This window comes from Odocoileus virginianus, chromosome 18, assembly GCF_023699985.2.
Source record: "Odocoileus virginianus isolate 20LAN1187 ecotype Illinois chromosome 18, Ovbor_1.2, whole genome shotgun sequence".
Taxonomy (NCBI): domain Eukaryota; kingdom Metazoa; phylum Chordata; class Mammalia; order Artiodactyla; family Cervidae; genus Odocoileus; species Odocoileus virginianus.
The window spans coordinates 19,206,295-19,222,248 of NC_069691.1; the positions used below are offsets into that span (position 1 = coordinate 19,206,295).

General features: G+C 41.0%; 1 protein-coding gene across 6 annotated transcripts in view; it reads left to right on the plus strand.

Moving 5' to 3' along the window:
• Window positions 1–15,954, plus strand: part of SMARCA2 (SWI/SNF related BAF chromatin remodeling complex subunit ATPase 2) — a 173,823-nt gene that overhangs the window by 11,676 nt on the left and 146,193 nt on the right. For all 6 annotated transcript variants that reach the window (XM_020871939.2, XM_020871944.2, XM_070480406.1 and 3 more), the window contains exons 2-4: window positions 1,598–1,858; window positions 5,555–5,681; window positions 12,093–12,476. In XM_020871939.2, coding sequence (XP_020727598.2) covers window positions 1,634–1,858; window positions 5,555–5,681; window positions 12,093–12,476 — 736 coding nt within the window. In that variant the 5' untranslated portion in view covers window positions 1,598–1,633. The remainder of the gene's footprint in view (window positions 1–1,597; window positions 1,859–5,554; window positions 5,682–12,092; window positions 12,477–15,954) is intronic.

Genomic DNA, 15,954 nt, shown 5'->3' on the forward strand with positions numbered 1-15,954 from the left:
TTAGCCCTAATTCATTTATCAGATTGGCCCAAATTCTTGCCTCCGTTGTTAAGATTTCTTTGTTTGAGCGTACCTTGAACACTGACTGCTCTCCTAATTTTTTATATTTTAATAATTGACTCTATTAATAGTTTGTCCATGCAGTTTTGTCTACAGTTCATTCAATTTTTTTTTTTTTTTTTTTTAACTTCACACTGGTTGGACGTGCTGGGGAAATAGGAGCAAGGAAGAGCAAGTCCTTGCCCTCACGGCCCTCACATTCTAGAGATTCCTCGAGAGGTGACGGTAGTTAGCTAAGAATGGAAGTAATGTGTGTGTGTGTTTTAGTTTTCCCTCTAACCTGTCATTTCTCTGTGGACAGAGCCCTGCTGTGGGTGACCAAGCACCTATGGTCTAATTTCAACCCTGCCTTTCATTAGTGGGCACACAAATTCATTTAGGATTTTGTGAGTTTGGCATCAGAATTTTGTGCATACAGGTGTGTGCCCCAGGTGACATAATAAATCATCATGACTATCCTGGGATCATTCTGGACCATGGAGACATCAGAATTCAAAAAACAGCTTATTTCGTCATTTTGGCTCATATCCAAGAGTCAGTCATACCCACTCCATGAGGCAGTTCCCCAGTGGGGATGCCAGGAAGTCTTGGTGCGTAGGAGATGGTATATTGCTTTGCTGGAGAACTGAAATTTCCACACCTCATCAATGTGTAGAAATCCAGGAGTCAGAGATGACTTCTATTGTGACTCTTGGACCCCACAGAGGGCTGGGATGAATCTCTGGCCTCAACTGTACATGTGGTCTTCTATCCATTAACTGGTGGGCGGAGACATCTTAACCTGTCCCTCCTAGTCATTTCTGCTGCAGTGGAGGTGGCAGGGGTGGGGAATGATGCTCAGTAAGGGTAACTGCTTGTTGTGCCAGATGCAGAGCTGTGGTTTTACGTGTACTATTGCATTTTAGTCTCAGTGCGTAATTGTATACGTGGATATTTGAACCCATATTTGTCCAACTCCCATAACCTCTGCTTTTCCCATGATTGGCAATTCCCTTTCATTCTCAATTTATGGAATTGTACTTCCCCCCCCCCCCTTTTGACTATCTAGAATTCTCTGAGAAGCTTGAATGCCCATTGACTTATGCAAGTGGGTCTTGGTTGGGTACGTCTTTAGGAATTTTATATTTTAATGGCTTTGGGGTGGGGGGGAGGGGGGAGTGGTTAATGACTTGTAAGGTGCCCAAGTAATGGAGAGCATCTGTTGAATTCAGTAATAAATTTCAAGCTTGTTTAGAATTCTGCTTATGTGTAAATTTTAGTTTCTCCAGTGAGCCTTTTTTTTGCATCTTAGATGATTTATATCTTTCTGGAGAATCATTTAGAGTTGTTTTTTCTTTTAAACAAGTGGTCTTCATAAAGAGGAGGGCAGATGGATATGGATATGTATATCACACCCTCTGAAGCATCTGGACCAGACAGGGGAGTTCTGTTTGATGTTCGTTACAGAAATGGCACCACCAAATACTAACAACTGTTTTATTCTGATCTTAACATCATGTTTAAAACATCCCTTTCTCTTTTCTTCTTTCCAACTCAGTATCACTGTACCGACTGGCAGAGACAGGAGAAGTAGATGTCCACGCCCACAGACCCTGGCGCGATGCCCCACCCGGGGCCTTCGCCAGGGCCGGGACCCTCTCCTGGACCCATTCTTGGGCCCAGTCCAGGACCCGGACCATCCCCCGGTTCCGTCCACAGTATGATGGGGCCAAGTCCTGGGCCTCCTAGCGTCTCACACCCTATGCCGTCTATGGGGTCTGCTGACTTCCCTCAGGAAGGCATGCATCAGATGCACAAGGTGAGTTCATTCCCCTTCCCAGCCTTGACTTCTGAGTCACGGATGGCTAATAATCCCTGATAACCAACCCCCCCCCCACTCTTTTTTTCTACTATGGTTAACAAGAGCATCAGCTAGGTTTTTTTCTTATCTTGTACCTTATTAAAAATATACATTATTAGGCTCTTTTATGGTACAGATGTTACACCAGTCAGGAAGATTTGATCTTGGCTTTTAAAAAAGTGTTAGCTATAATATGCAGCTTTGACAGATTCTGTGGATTGGGGGTTGCAGATATTTTGACTTGGTGAAGAAGTAGGAGTAAGTCTTACTTTTTTCCCCCAACTATGTCTGTTAAGTAACTTATACCATCTATGAGTAACATACTGAAAATTATCCTTCCCTGAAAAGATCTCATAGGTCCCAAAGAGGAAAAGGGAAAGTAAGTCTTTTCCTAAAGCATATTTTCAGAAAAGCCTTGATAGAAATAAAATATTTTCTAGGGAATCCTTGAAAATGCACTTTGCTCTCTGCCTGTGAAGTGGCTTTCTTCTGGTTTTGGAAGAGGGCTCTGATTTTGTAGAGCCCAGGCCCAGTTGTTATTAAGATTATAATAATCTGCCATTTGTGAGATTCAGGTTGTTGCTGTGGGGATGATCATAACAGTATGACTTTGATATTATGGCTTTGTAGGAGATGTGAAAAAGAATGGCCTTTTGAGAAAGCAAACAAAATCTGTGACAATTTGTGTTGAAGCATAGGAGTAACATTCTGTATGTTACCTGAAGGTTAGGCCTGATGAGATGTATGGCTGTTTTACATCTTTTTTGGATGATATCACAGGTAGATAAAGTAGTGAGGATGCTTCTTGATGTTAAATAGGTGAATCATGGAAGATACTGGTTTGAAACAGGGAGGTTACTGCAAAAAAGTGCAAGTCTTTTCTTTAATTGGTAGGACTGGAGTCAGTTTTAAGGTAACGCATTGCAGCCCAGGAAGGGAAAATCCATTTTTCACAAATTTTTGTTATTTGACAGTTTTCAAATAAAAAAATTAATATATGCTTATTTTGAAAAGTAAAACCATATTGATCTAAATAAGTGGTTCACCCCAGGTAACAGCTTATTGTACATACTTTTTTTCCTTAAATTTTGACTAAGACTGTATGATGTATTTTTTAATTAATTAATTAATTTTAATTGGAGAATAATTACTTTACAATATTGTGATGGTTTTTGCCATATAGCAAGATGAGTCAGCTACAGGTATACATGTGTATCCCCCCATCTGGAACCCCCCTTCGGCCTCCCTCCCCACCCTGTCCCTCTGGGTTTTCCCAGAGCACTGCTTCATGCACCAAACTTGCACTGGCCATCTATTTTATATATGGTAATGTACACATTTTAATGGTCTTCTCTCAAATCATCCCGCCCTTGCCTTCTCTCGCTGAGTCCAAATGTCTGTTTTTCACGTGTCTCCTTTGCTGCTCTGCACATAGGATTGTCGGTACCATCTTTCTAGATTCCTTATATATGTGTTAATATACAGTATTTGTCTTTTTCTTTCTGACTTACTTCACTCTGTATAATAGGCTCCAGGTTCATCCACCTTATTAGAACTGACTCAAATGCGTTTCTTTTTGTAAGAAATATGGAACACTCCATGAATTTATGTGCCCTGCTAATCTTTGTATCACTCCAATTCTAGTACATGTGCTGCTGAAGTGAGCACTGTATATACGTTTTTTGCACCTTACGTTTCTCCAGCTTCAACAAAAATACCATCTAAGCATAGATTTGCATATTCAGGTGATATATTTAAATTTTTTTTCTTTTACCATAATCGAGTCATATCATCATTGTTAATTACTTTGAGACTTCTTTTTTCATTTAACTATATCATGGATAGCCCTATAATATCTCCAAGGTCTCTCCCTGCTTTTTTTAGTTCTTTTAAATACAGGTTTTTAGCTTGTCAGGTATGTAAAGAAATGCTTATTTTCCATATCCTATTCATTAGGAGACATATTGAATATATAGACATATCAAAGTCATTACATTGTCTTGTGTTCATATTGTATTAATTGGGGGATTATATTATAGACTGGATCTGTCAATTGCAAACCTTAGTACAGGTAGGTGAAATAATTTTGAGAGGGCTTAAGGATGCTTTCACCTTCAAAATGAAAGATAAGATTTGAAGGAAATATTTAGCTCACCTTTATTATTATTTAAGCATTGAAAAGTTAAACCTATTCATAAGTGTTAGGTCATTGTTATGTTCTGAATTGTTTTTATTTATAATTATATCTTCTGATCCCTTCTGTTTTGTTCCCTAGCATCTTTGTCACATTTTCTCCTCTTCTCTACCCCCATCGATGCTCTTTTTTGTTTTGTTCTCATTCTGCAAGTTTTGCATTTTCTCATCCTGCTTTTCTTCGGCCCACAGACCCTCAGATAATTCCCTGGGTGAGGACATGGTGAAGTGCCTGGAGTTCACACCTGCTGACCAGATGCTTCACTTTCTGAAAATCTTTTTATAGGCAGCTTTATTCCTTGTCTTTTCTCCTCCGTCTCCCTCTGAGCTTCAGCTTTTTGCTTTTCAACATTACTGGAAATAAATAAACAAGTGGCCTAAATACATCTGCTGTGTTGCTTTGATTTCCTCTCTATTATTACTATTTAACAGACTCAGAGACACTCTTTATACCAAATTCTTCCCATTTTTCTTCTGAACATCCTCTTTATGGTAAATTTCTCCTCTTTTCAAGTGCATGCTTTTGACTCTGCAGAAATTAACTTTCCTTTCTCCAAAACTGCAAACACTCATACTTTCTTGCTCAAAGTCATTTGGTTTCTATAAACTCCTGGAAATATTCCTTTCAGGCTGTTTTGAAAATTGCTATTCCAGCTTGGGGAGGAATAGACTTTTCCTTTCTCGAACACGTGCTCCGTTGCCCAATTCTGGATTGGATTAGTGTCCATTCAGTGGCTGTTTCTTGTGTGTCTGTTGCGTACAAGGCCTCAAGCCCTCTTTCCAGCCCCTGTGTTCTTCTTTTCCAAACCTTCGCCTTTTTTCTTTCTTCCTCCCTCTGTAGTATAGCTTCGTCTATTTCAGCCTTTTTCCCTTTTGGTATTTACCCCCATTCACTGCTCTACCCGTCTGTTTTTCTTTTCCCAACTGCCATGGAACTTTCTGGTTTCAACTTTTAAACTTTCCATAGGTTCCTTCCCCTCTGATGAAAAACAAAAATTACCCAAAAAATAGATCATCACAGACATTTCAAAGAGTCTTTCTTCCTCCATTCAGACTTTGGACTCACTTCAACATACAGCAGGTTTCAGGACTTACCTAAAAAGTGTGTAGAAGAATAGCTTACATTTGTCTGCCTTGTCAACAGGACTTCATTTTTATTTGCAGGTTTTGACATAACCAAAAACCTTTCAACTGTTTAAAGCCTTTAACTTTTGACTTAACAGGTAGCTTTGCTGATCCTATTGGTGTAGTCTTTTTTATTGATTTTTTTGTCCCCATCTATGAAATCTATGTAGTATATAGTAATATATATAATATAAATGTAAAAATATATGGCTGTCACGTGGATAATAGATGATTGGGCCACAATTTTGAAGCCTTTGTGGAATGGTATCTTAAATCACCGGATAGAAATATTGTGCCTTAAAGAGGTGCCTGACTGATGTCCTATAAATATTTCAGCCCATGGATGGTATACACGACAAGGGAGTTGAAGATATCCATTGTGGATCCATGAAAGGCACTGCTATGCGACCACCTCACCCAGGAATGGGCCCTCCTCAGAGCCCGATGGATCAGCACAGCCAAGGTTTGTGTCTGCTACTTACCTGCTTTGGGCTCTATATCATAGTCTTTCATCTTTCCTATTGTTATTTTAATTATGACTTGAGAAGAGCAGAACCTGTCTAAGGATGGGGTCCGGCAGGTTTCTTTTCCCTGTAGAAATCTCCCCTTACCTCCCACCAACACAACTTTATGTTTGATATGGGCAATTTTCTTTACAAAATCCTAGCAGTTTGATTGGCCACCTTGTGTCTGAGGACTCTGCAAAGTACACTGTGTACTTTATGCAGAATCTTTGCCCTGATCTTGTAAGATACATTGTATCACTCCAGTTTTATAGGTGGAGAAGCGAAAGCTCAGAAAGTTTACTTTGCTTCTGTAAGCTTGCACATCCAGTAAGTGACAGTTCTAGAAGGAGGACCCAGGTCTGCCTCCCAACACCGGCATGGATGGGTGATAGCAGGATGAGCCACCCATGTCCCTTGAATTGTACATTCCTCCTTCATAAGGTGGCTTTTTCTGGCAGTGGAATAGCCTGTCGTCATTGGTGAATGGCTAGCTTAGTGTCTTAGGGCTACTGTAACAAATTGCCACAAGCCAGTTGACTTCAAACAATAGAAATGTATTCTCTCAAAGTTCTAGAGGCCAGAAGTCCGAAATCAGGATATTAGCAGGGCTGTGGTCGCTCTGAAGTCTTTAGGGAAGAATCCTTCTTTGCCTCTTCCCTAGCTTGTGGTGGTCACCAGCGCTGTTTTGACATTCCTTGGCTTGTAGATCTGTCATTCCAGTCTCTGTCTTGGTCCCCACATGACATTCAGCCTGCATGTCTGTATGTGTGTCCAGACTTCGCTCTTTCTATAAGGACACCAGTCACTGGATCAGAATCGACCCTGATCCAGTATGACCTCATCTTTACTCGATTACATCTGCAAAGATCCTATTTCCAAGTAGGGTCACAGTAACAGGCACTGAGGGGTATGTCTTCAGTATAGCTTCATAGAGGACAGGGTTCCACTCACAGTAATGGCCAAATCAATATATGGCAGCTTTCTCTTCTCTTGGTGCTTTTCCCTCTCACTGTTGAGGGCATATTGAAGATAGTGGAAAGTATATCCAAAGATATAATGTAACCTCTTTTCAGAATCACTATATGGGCACTTCATTTCAGCATGTCAGGGGCGTGATTAATCCAACACTAATTAACCTAATGTGTTGATATTCTAATTCAAAGTGTATGCTTTATGTGTTGTTGTATATACATTTTTGTTATTTAATGTATATGAGTTTTTTCCTCCATCCTTGATTAGAGGTCCATTCACCTGAGGGAAGGTTTTGACTGTGGAGGTGGAGAGACATGTATTCACTTTTATTTATTTATTTTTTCATGTGGACCACTTTTAAAGTCTTTATTGAAGATGTTACAGTATTCTTCTGTTTTATGTTTTTGGTGTTTCGGCCATGAGGCATATGGGATCTTAGCTCCCTGACCAAAGATGAAAACCCTACAATCAAGGTGAAGTCTTAACCACTGGACTGCCAGAGATCTCCCTGTATTTGCTCTTAAATACATACATACATATGTATCTATAAAAGCAACTCATGGAGGCATAGGAGTACATCTTCACTAATATTCCAGCAGGTTTTTGAAGATCCTAGACTCTGATCTGAAATTTGATGGTAGGCAGATGTAAGTGTGACAAATGACTCGTAAAATCCTGACCATGTTAGAGAAAAGCAGACTGAGTAATTGGGATTTTTTCAGGTACAGAAGAAAAGAATCTGAGCCATTCAGGGGTAAGAATGTATTAAGACAATACTTTCAGGTTTATCATTTAAATTCTGAAGAGCCAGGTGCCTTTACAGAGCTAAAGTAGATCTCATTTTTAATACCTGGGAGGTGTAGATGAGTTATATTCAGTGATTCTCAAAGCCAGATGCTGGCTCTGTCTGCTCCTGGCTTTGCAGTACTTCTAATAGTGGGGCTCTGGGACAATGCCAAAGGAAAACACTTAAATGCATGAATCATAAGTGAGGCATTTTACTTTTATGTATCTTAAAATTTCTTTCATTGCTTGGTTCCTTTCTTGGACTTCTAGAATGATGATATTTCTTGGAATTTCCAACACTTGGCACAATGTCTAGCACATAACTGGATATTTAGTAAACTTTTTTTCAATTAGGTAGAGAAGTGAACTTTGTGTATTCAAAAAACACTTTTAAATAGATCTTAATTTTTATATAATTTCAATAAGTTATAATTACTTTGAAATGCAGAAGTCTGCATTAATTAAATGGAATTGGAATTAGAATGTAATATTTTTCTCTCGAAGAGTAAAGTGCCTTGTAAGCTGGGGAATTCGTTATTTAAAATATGCTTTTGAATAAGGTAGTATTGGTATAATGCAGTATTATTCTATATAATGAGCTAAAAAGAATTTAGACTGCTTAATAGCATGTATCTTTAAAAACTCCATTGTAGAAAGCCGTTTATAAACACACAGGTCCAAAGAGGTGTGGTATTGATCAGAAAACTGCCAGCTTTAACTACCTAGCAACCTATTAGGTTATTTTAAGGTATTGGTTGAGAAGCAAAACCATTTCCTTCAATAAATACTAAATTGTGTACCTTATGGTCCCGATGATAACATTGTTTATTTTTAGTCCACTGGATAGAGAAAGCCTTCAAAGAAAAGTATATAATATTTAATGTTGTGTGTGTGTGTGTGTAAAGAGAAAACTCATATAAAATTGGCACTTGAAAACTCGAGTTTATTAAAAGGAGAAAGGCTGATTGCCTCTCTCTCTGCAAAAAAGATGAAACTGGGAGATAATGCCCTTGAAGCTGAGGGAAGGAAAACTGCCATTTTTTGACGACTTTTAAATGAGCAAATTAAACCAGATTTCAAAAAGAGCAGATTCTGCATCAACACTGTCATCCTACAGACAAAGGTATATTTACTCTCAGGCAATTTCTTCACCATTTTCTCAACCAAAGGTAATTATGCAAATATGTTATTTTGTTTTATTATTTAGATTTTTTTCTGATTTTTCCTGAAGTTTTATGGAATGCTAGTCATGTCAAAAAATAAAAAGAAATCTCTCTCTCTTTAACTGAAACACTGTCACATTTTTAATGTCATACAGTGATAGAATGATTATATTAGCATCTCCTGTAAATTCTAGGAAACAATTTTTCCCACCCTCCCAGTTTTTTTCTTACCACATTTAAGGGAAGATTTTGTTGTATCGATTAATTCTGGAAAATGATTTTTATTTCACTCTTAGTTTCTTTCTTAGCAAATTTGAGGTAAAATGAATTATTGTACTTAGTGCAACTAAGTGTCTCATCTTTATAATTTTGCCATGCCAGGAGTCATAGTTCAAAAGAACGATTTGATGAACAGTGTTACACAGTTACATTTAGATTAGATTGTCTAATGTTTTGGTCAGTTGTATTAGGCATCCTGTGATTTATCACGGGTAAGCTATAATTGGTGACGACCTTAGGAAAGAGGACAGTCCAGAAGGCAGGAGACGTGACCCATTTTAACACCTGGTTGTATCCCTTCTCCCATGAAATGTCAGTAGCTATAGTAGGAAGTTTTCCTTACAGTGATAGATGCAAGGTTGGCAAAAAGGTGTTAGGGGGGTGCTTTCATAATGAACAAACTACCATTTTGCACCAGCATTACAATTTGGAGTGAATTTTAACCTCATTAAGAAGGAAAAATGTTAATGATGAAGTTAAGTGTATGTTATTGATACTCTTTGAAAATGTTTATTGTTATAAATAACATCCTGGGATTTGAATTTCTGCTCATCTTGCAGGCTGATTGCAGGGGCATTTTCTCAGGCTAACTTCTATGATCAAGTAGAACCCTAATGCCTGCATGATTTTTGTGCTCGATTATAGAGTAGGGATTGCGGGAATGTGAGTTAGTGGTTTTTCCATTTCTCTTCAGGGCAGGATTACTCTGAATGGAGTTCTACCTCTTACCAATTGATAGAACAAAACCTACTCTTGTCTTAGGGGATCAGGCTAAATTTGTTTCCCTCTCCAAATGGCAATTTGAGATAAAAGGAACTGTATCCTTTATTTTCTCTAGTCTTTCAAATGATGATGGTGAGTCCCCAGGCAGCGTGGGTCAGATATTGCTGAGCCTCTGTAATTCCACACGGATACAGAGAGCAGCTTCAGCTCAAACTTGATTAAGTGTTGAAACACACAGCAGATGCCTAATAAACACCTATGTGATGACCTTTAAAATAATTGTGATGCCGGTGGATTTATTAATGGCAAAGACCTTTAATATAATATTTTACATTGTGTCTTAGAATGCCTTTGAGTTGATGAGTTAGCCCTCAGTTTGAATGGAAGACAATGTTTTGGGGTACAGCAGACCACTTTGTCCTCTCCTTCCTCTTGGATCTCCCTTCAGCAATGTGCAGTCCTATATTTTTCTAGGAATTCTTTGGCCAGACTCTACAGTTCATCTCTTGAAATAAGTCTCTTGAAAATTTTCTTGCATTTTGACTTTTCTTTCTTAAGTATTCTTAAGTTTTCCATTTAAGTCTCTTTATCACCCAAACAGATCACTCTCATTTTTATATTACATTGTAAATGGTTCTGGGCTTTCCAGGTGGCCGCAGTGGTAAAGAACCCATCTGCCAATGCAGGAGACGTAAGAGACATAGGTTTGATCCCTGAGTTGGGAAGATCCCCTGGAGGAGGACATGGCAACCCACTCCAGTATTCTTGCCTGGACAATCCCACAGACAGAGGAGCCTGGTGGGCTACAGTCCATGGGGGTAACAAAGAGTTGGACACACCTGAAGTGACTTAGCTTGCAGCACATTAACAGCTCTAGAAGATTTTGGAAGCTTTCAAGCCTTTAACTTATTTTTATATTAATACAAAAAAATTAATATTAGACCATGGAAAGAACATATGCCTTGGAATCAGGTGAATCTTGGTTACCAAGATCTAATTGTGTGACATGGTGTAACGTGCTTATTTTCCTCATTTTAAAAAATGAGGTGACAGCACATATCTTCTGGGGGTGTTGTGAGGATTGTAGAAAAATAAATGTATGCTCCATTCTGCTGACATCCCACTAACTCTTCTTACCATTTCTGTGCTCCCATCATCCTTATATCTACTGGCCAGACCGCCATCTTGCTTTTGGTTTACTGGCATCCACCTTACAAACTCACGGCAAAGTCCCTGGGGACTAATGATCCCCAGAGTCATAACCGGTGACCAGTGATGGAGTATAAATACCCCAGCTCCTTCCCTGGGATAATAGGGAGGCAAGTTACGTACTTTATCCCAGAGCTTTTGTGCATGAGGTTAATCTTCAGGCATGCACTACATCTACTGACTTAACCATGCACTCATTGTTGGCTTCCACCCCTTCCTTATTTTACCTTTCCACACTCCTGTCAGTGTCCCTGCACCTTTCAGATAAATTGGCCGCACTCAGTCTTTCCATCAGGCTCTGTTTCCAGGGAAAACTCGGCTGAAATAGCATGCACAATGCCTGGCTTAGTGCCCGCAACCATGGAGGCCCTCAGTAATGGCAAATTATCCATTAAGTGCATAATAGTAAACCAAATAATGTCCCCATGAGAGAGTCCTCGTTCCGCACTGCAGTATAGTGGACACCCTCGGGTTCTGGTCTCTAGGTTGGAGCTCCTTTTGATGTATAGCACTCTCCCCTGTGCCCTCCTCTAGGTGTGCAACAGCCACTGCTAGTTCACCACCTAGGACACATGAAAGTGAAAGCCACTCAGTCGTGCCTGACTCTTTGTGACCCCATGGACTATACAGTCCATGAAATTCTCCAGACCAGAATACTGGATTGGGTAGCCTTTCTGTTCTCCAGGGGATCTCCCCAACCCAGGTCTCCCGCCTTGCAGGTGGATTCTTTACCCGCTGAGCCACAAGGGAAGCCCAAGAATACTGGAATGGGTATCCGTTCTCCAGTGGATCTTCCCGACCCAGGAATTGAACCAGGGTCTCCCACATTATAGGCAGATTCTTTACCAGCTGAGCTATCAGGGACACCTCTAGGACACATCAGGCTATCCACTACTTGAAATGTGACTAGTCCCAGTGGAGATGTACAGTAACTTAATACAGAAACAAAAATGTAAAATCTCTAATAATTCTTATTTTTTGAAATGATAATATTAGGGATATGTTGGTTTAAATTATATATTATTGCAATTACTTTTGTCTGTTTCTTTAAATTACATATATATTTGATACACATAAATTTAAAATTATATATAATCCCATACTTACTAAGTTACATATGCTTTAAATTTCTATCAGTCAATGCTGTTGTGGAAAATCATCAGGATCTCCAGGAATGTTTCTCTCTCAGGGTCATGGGGGGCAGCCTGTGACCTCTCCCCTTGTGTTTTATTCCAGGTTACATGTCGCCACACCCATCTCCGCTGGGAGCCCCCGAGCATGTGTCCAGCCCTATATCAGGAGGCGGCCCGACCCCACCACAGATGACAGCAAGCCAGCCAGGACCCCTCATCCCAGGCGACCCCCAGGCGATGAACCAACCCAGCAGGGGTCCCTCTCCTTTTAGTCCAGTCCAGCTGCATCAGCTCCGAGCCCAGATTTTAGCTTACAAGATGCTGGCCCGGGGCCAGCCCCTCCCCGAAACACTGCAGCTTGCAGTCCAGGGGAAAAGGACGTTGCCTGGCATGCAGCAGCAGCCGCCGCCACAGCCCCAACCCCAGCCTCAGCCGCAGCAGCCACAGCCGCAGCAGCAGGCCCTTGTTAACTACAACAGACCATCTGGTAGGTTAATATGCAACCCAGTGAGTAATGCGAAGGTCCAGCTCAGAGAAGGACGGCTGGGCTGCTGTCAGCCCAGGGCCACCTTCTGCCGCACCTTGCTGGCTCCCTTGTCTACTTTGCTTAGTTGGCCAAGATTCTTGGTCTCCTCTGCCGTGGGTCCTAGAGGGGTGCTTCTTAAACCTTTGGAGACTCGGGTGACGAGCTGTGGTTCTAAACAAAAAGCACAGTCCCCTGTGACTTTGCATTCCCTTTCAAGGGCTTCAAGGTTTGTTGGAAGCCCATCCACCTTACCCGCTGCCAGGTTAGGAACCCCTGCACGTGGTGTGTTCCGTTGCCAGCAGGCACGTCTCGGATCTCCTCTCCTTGAGCTATTTTGTGTCTGTTGATTTATTTATTTCTATCCTTTTGGTTGTGAAAACGCATTTGAGGAGGCTTGCAAGAAAGCATACCCATGGTAAAGAAATTATCAAGTAGAAAATTCAGAAACAGAGGGAAGTAGAAATCAAAGTTGGGAGATCAGCCATGGGGGTGGGGGCCCAGGAGCTCTTGTGAAGCCTGCATCTGCGCTTCCAAGGTGACTGGAGCTGCCTGGTGGTCAGGAAAGGGGATAGGGTCAGGTGCCTGGTCCTCGCCACTCAGAAGGAAGTTGCTGACCAGTTTCTCAGAGGACACAGAATCTTTTCTAGCATGAGAGTATAAAGTAACTTTGCCAGGCGGGATTAATTTTTTAATTATTATTATTGTAAGGAATACTGCATGATAGAGGCATCAGTAACATTTGTTCATAATAGAGTAACAGAATCCACATGGCCTATTTCCTCTAGACCCCGGCATCAGAGCTGAGGCTGACATTCTGTAAGGAGCTGAGATGCGATAGTCTTTGGTAATGGGCTTGTGGTCTGCTTGATCCGGCTGAGAGAATTCAGAGCTCCAAGGAGCTATGGGATGAGCTTCCATGAATGTTATTTTCTCTGGGAGGATTTTTGTTAGCCGATGGATAAGCACAAGGTTTATGGTTCTGTTCTACTAGAGCTTTGAATTCCAGAGAATTTGAATCTCAGGGAATTTGAGTTCCAGAGTCCCTCCTTGTCACTGACGTCCTTTCCTGTGAGTGGATCCCTCTCATTTGGGTCAGCCCTAACATCTGATCATTGCTACTGGTTTGGGATTATTAGTCTTCTTCTTAGGTTTTGGGACTTAGACATTGGGAAAGAGTTCAGATGATTCCTTCTGAGTTGGTAGATGTTTCTTTCCTGGTAGAGGAAACCCTGAGTTGCCTACTGAAAGGGTAAACTCATCTTGTTAATTGTAGATGGAGCCTTAGAAATGATTTTCAAAAGAGCACAAAAGTACCATGTCATCTCCAGACTTCTCTGTGTGGGCTGCGATGCTCTGGTAGGTGGAGGACCCCACGGGACCAAACATCAGTGACTGTAAAGGTTGTACAGGAAAGCTGCGCATTCGGTGGTAGTTTGAACACTCAATGTGTGTAGAGGCTTTAAAATTGCAAAAACTCTAGCTCTTAGGAATGCCGCCAGAGAGAATCAGAAGTGTACGTCTGTGTATATGTGTAGTTTGTACCTCCTGAGGGCCTGCCAGCAAACCTTGTGCTCCATGCTCACTAATAAGCATGGGGCGTGTGGCACACATCTGGAGCACGGAGACTCAGGATTCAATGCCAGGGGCCTCATATTCTGCCCCGCCCTGGCACCCTCATGACCAGAAGGCTCATCACCAGGGAAAGGCACTGTCCCAAGGTCTGTGCACCACGTGCAGGCATTGCACGCCTGTGGGTAGAAAGGAAAAGGATCTCAGCTCCTTACTGAGAGCCTTTTATTCATATTCTGGACACAATGTCACCAACACTGATGACCCTGATAGCCCGCGTCTCAGTATCCAAGGAGCGTTATTAACTAAAGGAGTCCCCAGTAGAGGCTTAGTGGTCACAGTTGGAGAGTTGGTACCTTAAGAGGAGGCAGCAAAGTCTGTGCCTCCTGAAAGGCCACTGTGGGACCTTGTCACAGAGGCACACTTCCTCGAGCATTGCAGCTGGTCCCTAGGGTAGCCCCTCATCACGGACCTTAGTGAGGTTTGTTATTTTTAACAATGACCTAGGCACAGCAGGAAAAGATGCCAGGGTATTATTTAAGAAGGCAGAAAGCTAAATGATTCATTTCCTCCAAAGTCACAAGAATGAGACTTCATGATGAAGTAAAACTTTGAGGATAGAGTTTCAGTTACCTGGATACTTGAACATAGCAAATCCTCCACGTCCAACCAACACAATCCTGGGTGTATTTTCTGGATCATTTCCAAAAGAGAGGGCTCCATTTTATTATTATTACTTTTTTTCCCTTTACCTGATGCCTACATCTTCCCTCGCCAGGCTCCTGGCATTAGGGGGGAAACTCGTTTTATTACTCACTGTGTTTTTTGTATCTCCAGCCATCAGGCTGCATTAGAAATGAAACTACTCGGGCCAATATGCCAGAGCAGGCAAAGAGACTGCGGACAAAGGAGAAAAGAAGACACTTTCCTCAAATAGAGCAGACCCCTTCCTGCCACCAGGAGGGAGGTTACTTTTCTGATCTTGTCCCCCAAATCTCAGATGTCATAAGGAAATGATTACCTTCCTTGAAAATGGCTTTTTGGTTTTTTTTTTGGCAATGACATTTTGAACAAATTCAAGTAAGGCCAAAAGAAGTTTTTCTTTATTTAAGAGAACATCACTTTTATTAATTGTTTATCCCTCTCCTTTTAGAAAAATTAATAAAGCAGCATAATTGCTTATAAATACCTCTGTCAATATTTCAGGGAAAAAAAAAAATCAGTTTAAGTGTGTCTACTTTCCTGGTGGTAGCTGTGATTTTCCTTTCGTCCCATTTGCTGGTGTCACTCATGTGCAAAGAGAGCTTTTTTGGCTGGGGTGATCTGCCTCAAACCCACTCCAAAGTTAGAATTCACCAAAAGCGATACCGCCAGAGCCACCACCCAAGAGCTGCAGTTTAACCAGAGGAAGTGTGCACTGAACAGATGAGTGACTCTAGTTCTTGCCTGCTGTGGGCTCCTCTCAAATCGAATCCATCATTCTTCTTCCAATTCTGATTCATTATTCTTTTTGGAGACCAAAGCAAATTTCAAAATAGGAACTGAAAAGGTTTTCTTTCTTTCTTTTTTTTTTTTTTGCGGTGGGCAGGGAAGCCTTTGTGCTAGAAAGCAAGAGTTTTATTGCTGATTTTTTTCAGTGCTTGTCACTCTCCTCCTTGCCCCTCTCGTTTTTGTTTTTTTGTTTTTTTTTTTTCCTTTTCTCATCTAAAATTTCTTAGTATGCTTCATTTAAGCCTCATTATTACATTGATCTTTTCAACCTCTGGAATCCACTTAAATCCTTGTCTAATGCACAGACAGTTATTTGCATAAACATCCTCTGTACTAGAAGGTAAAGTGGGAATTCTGTACAGAAATTCTGTACATGTGA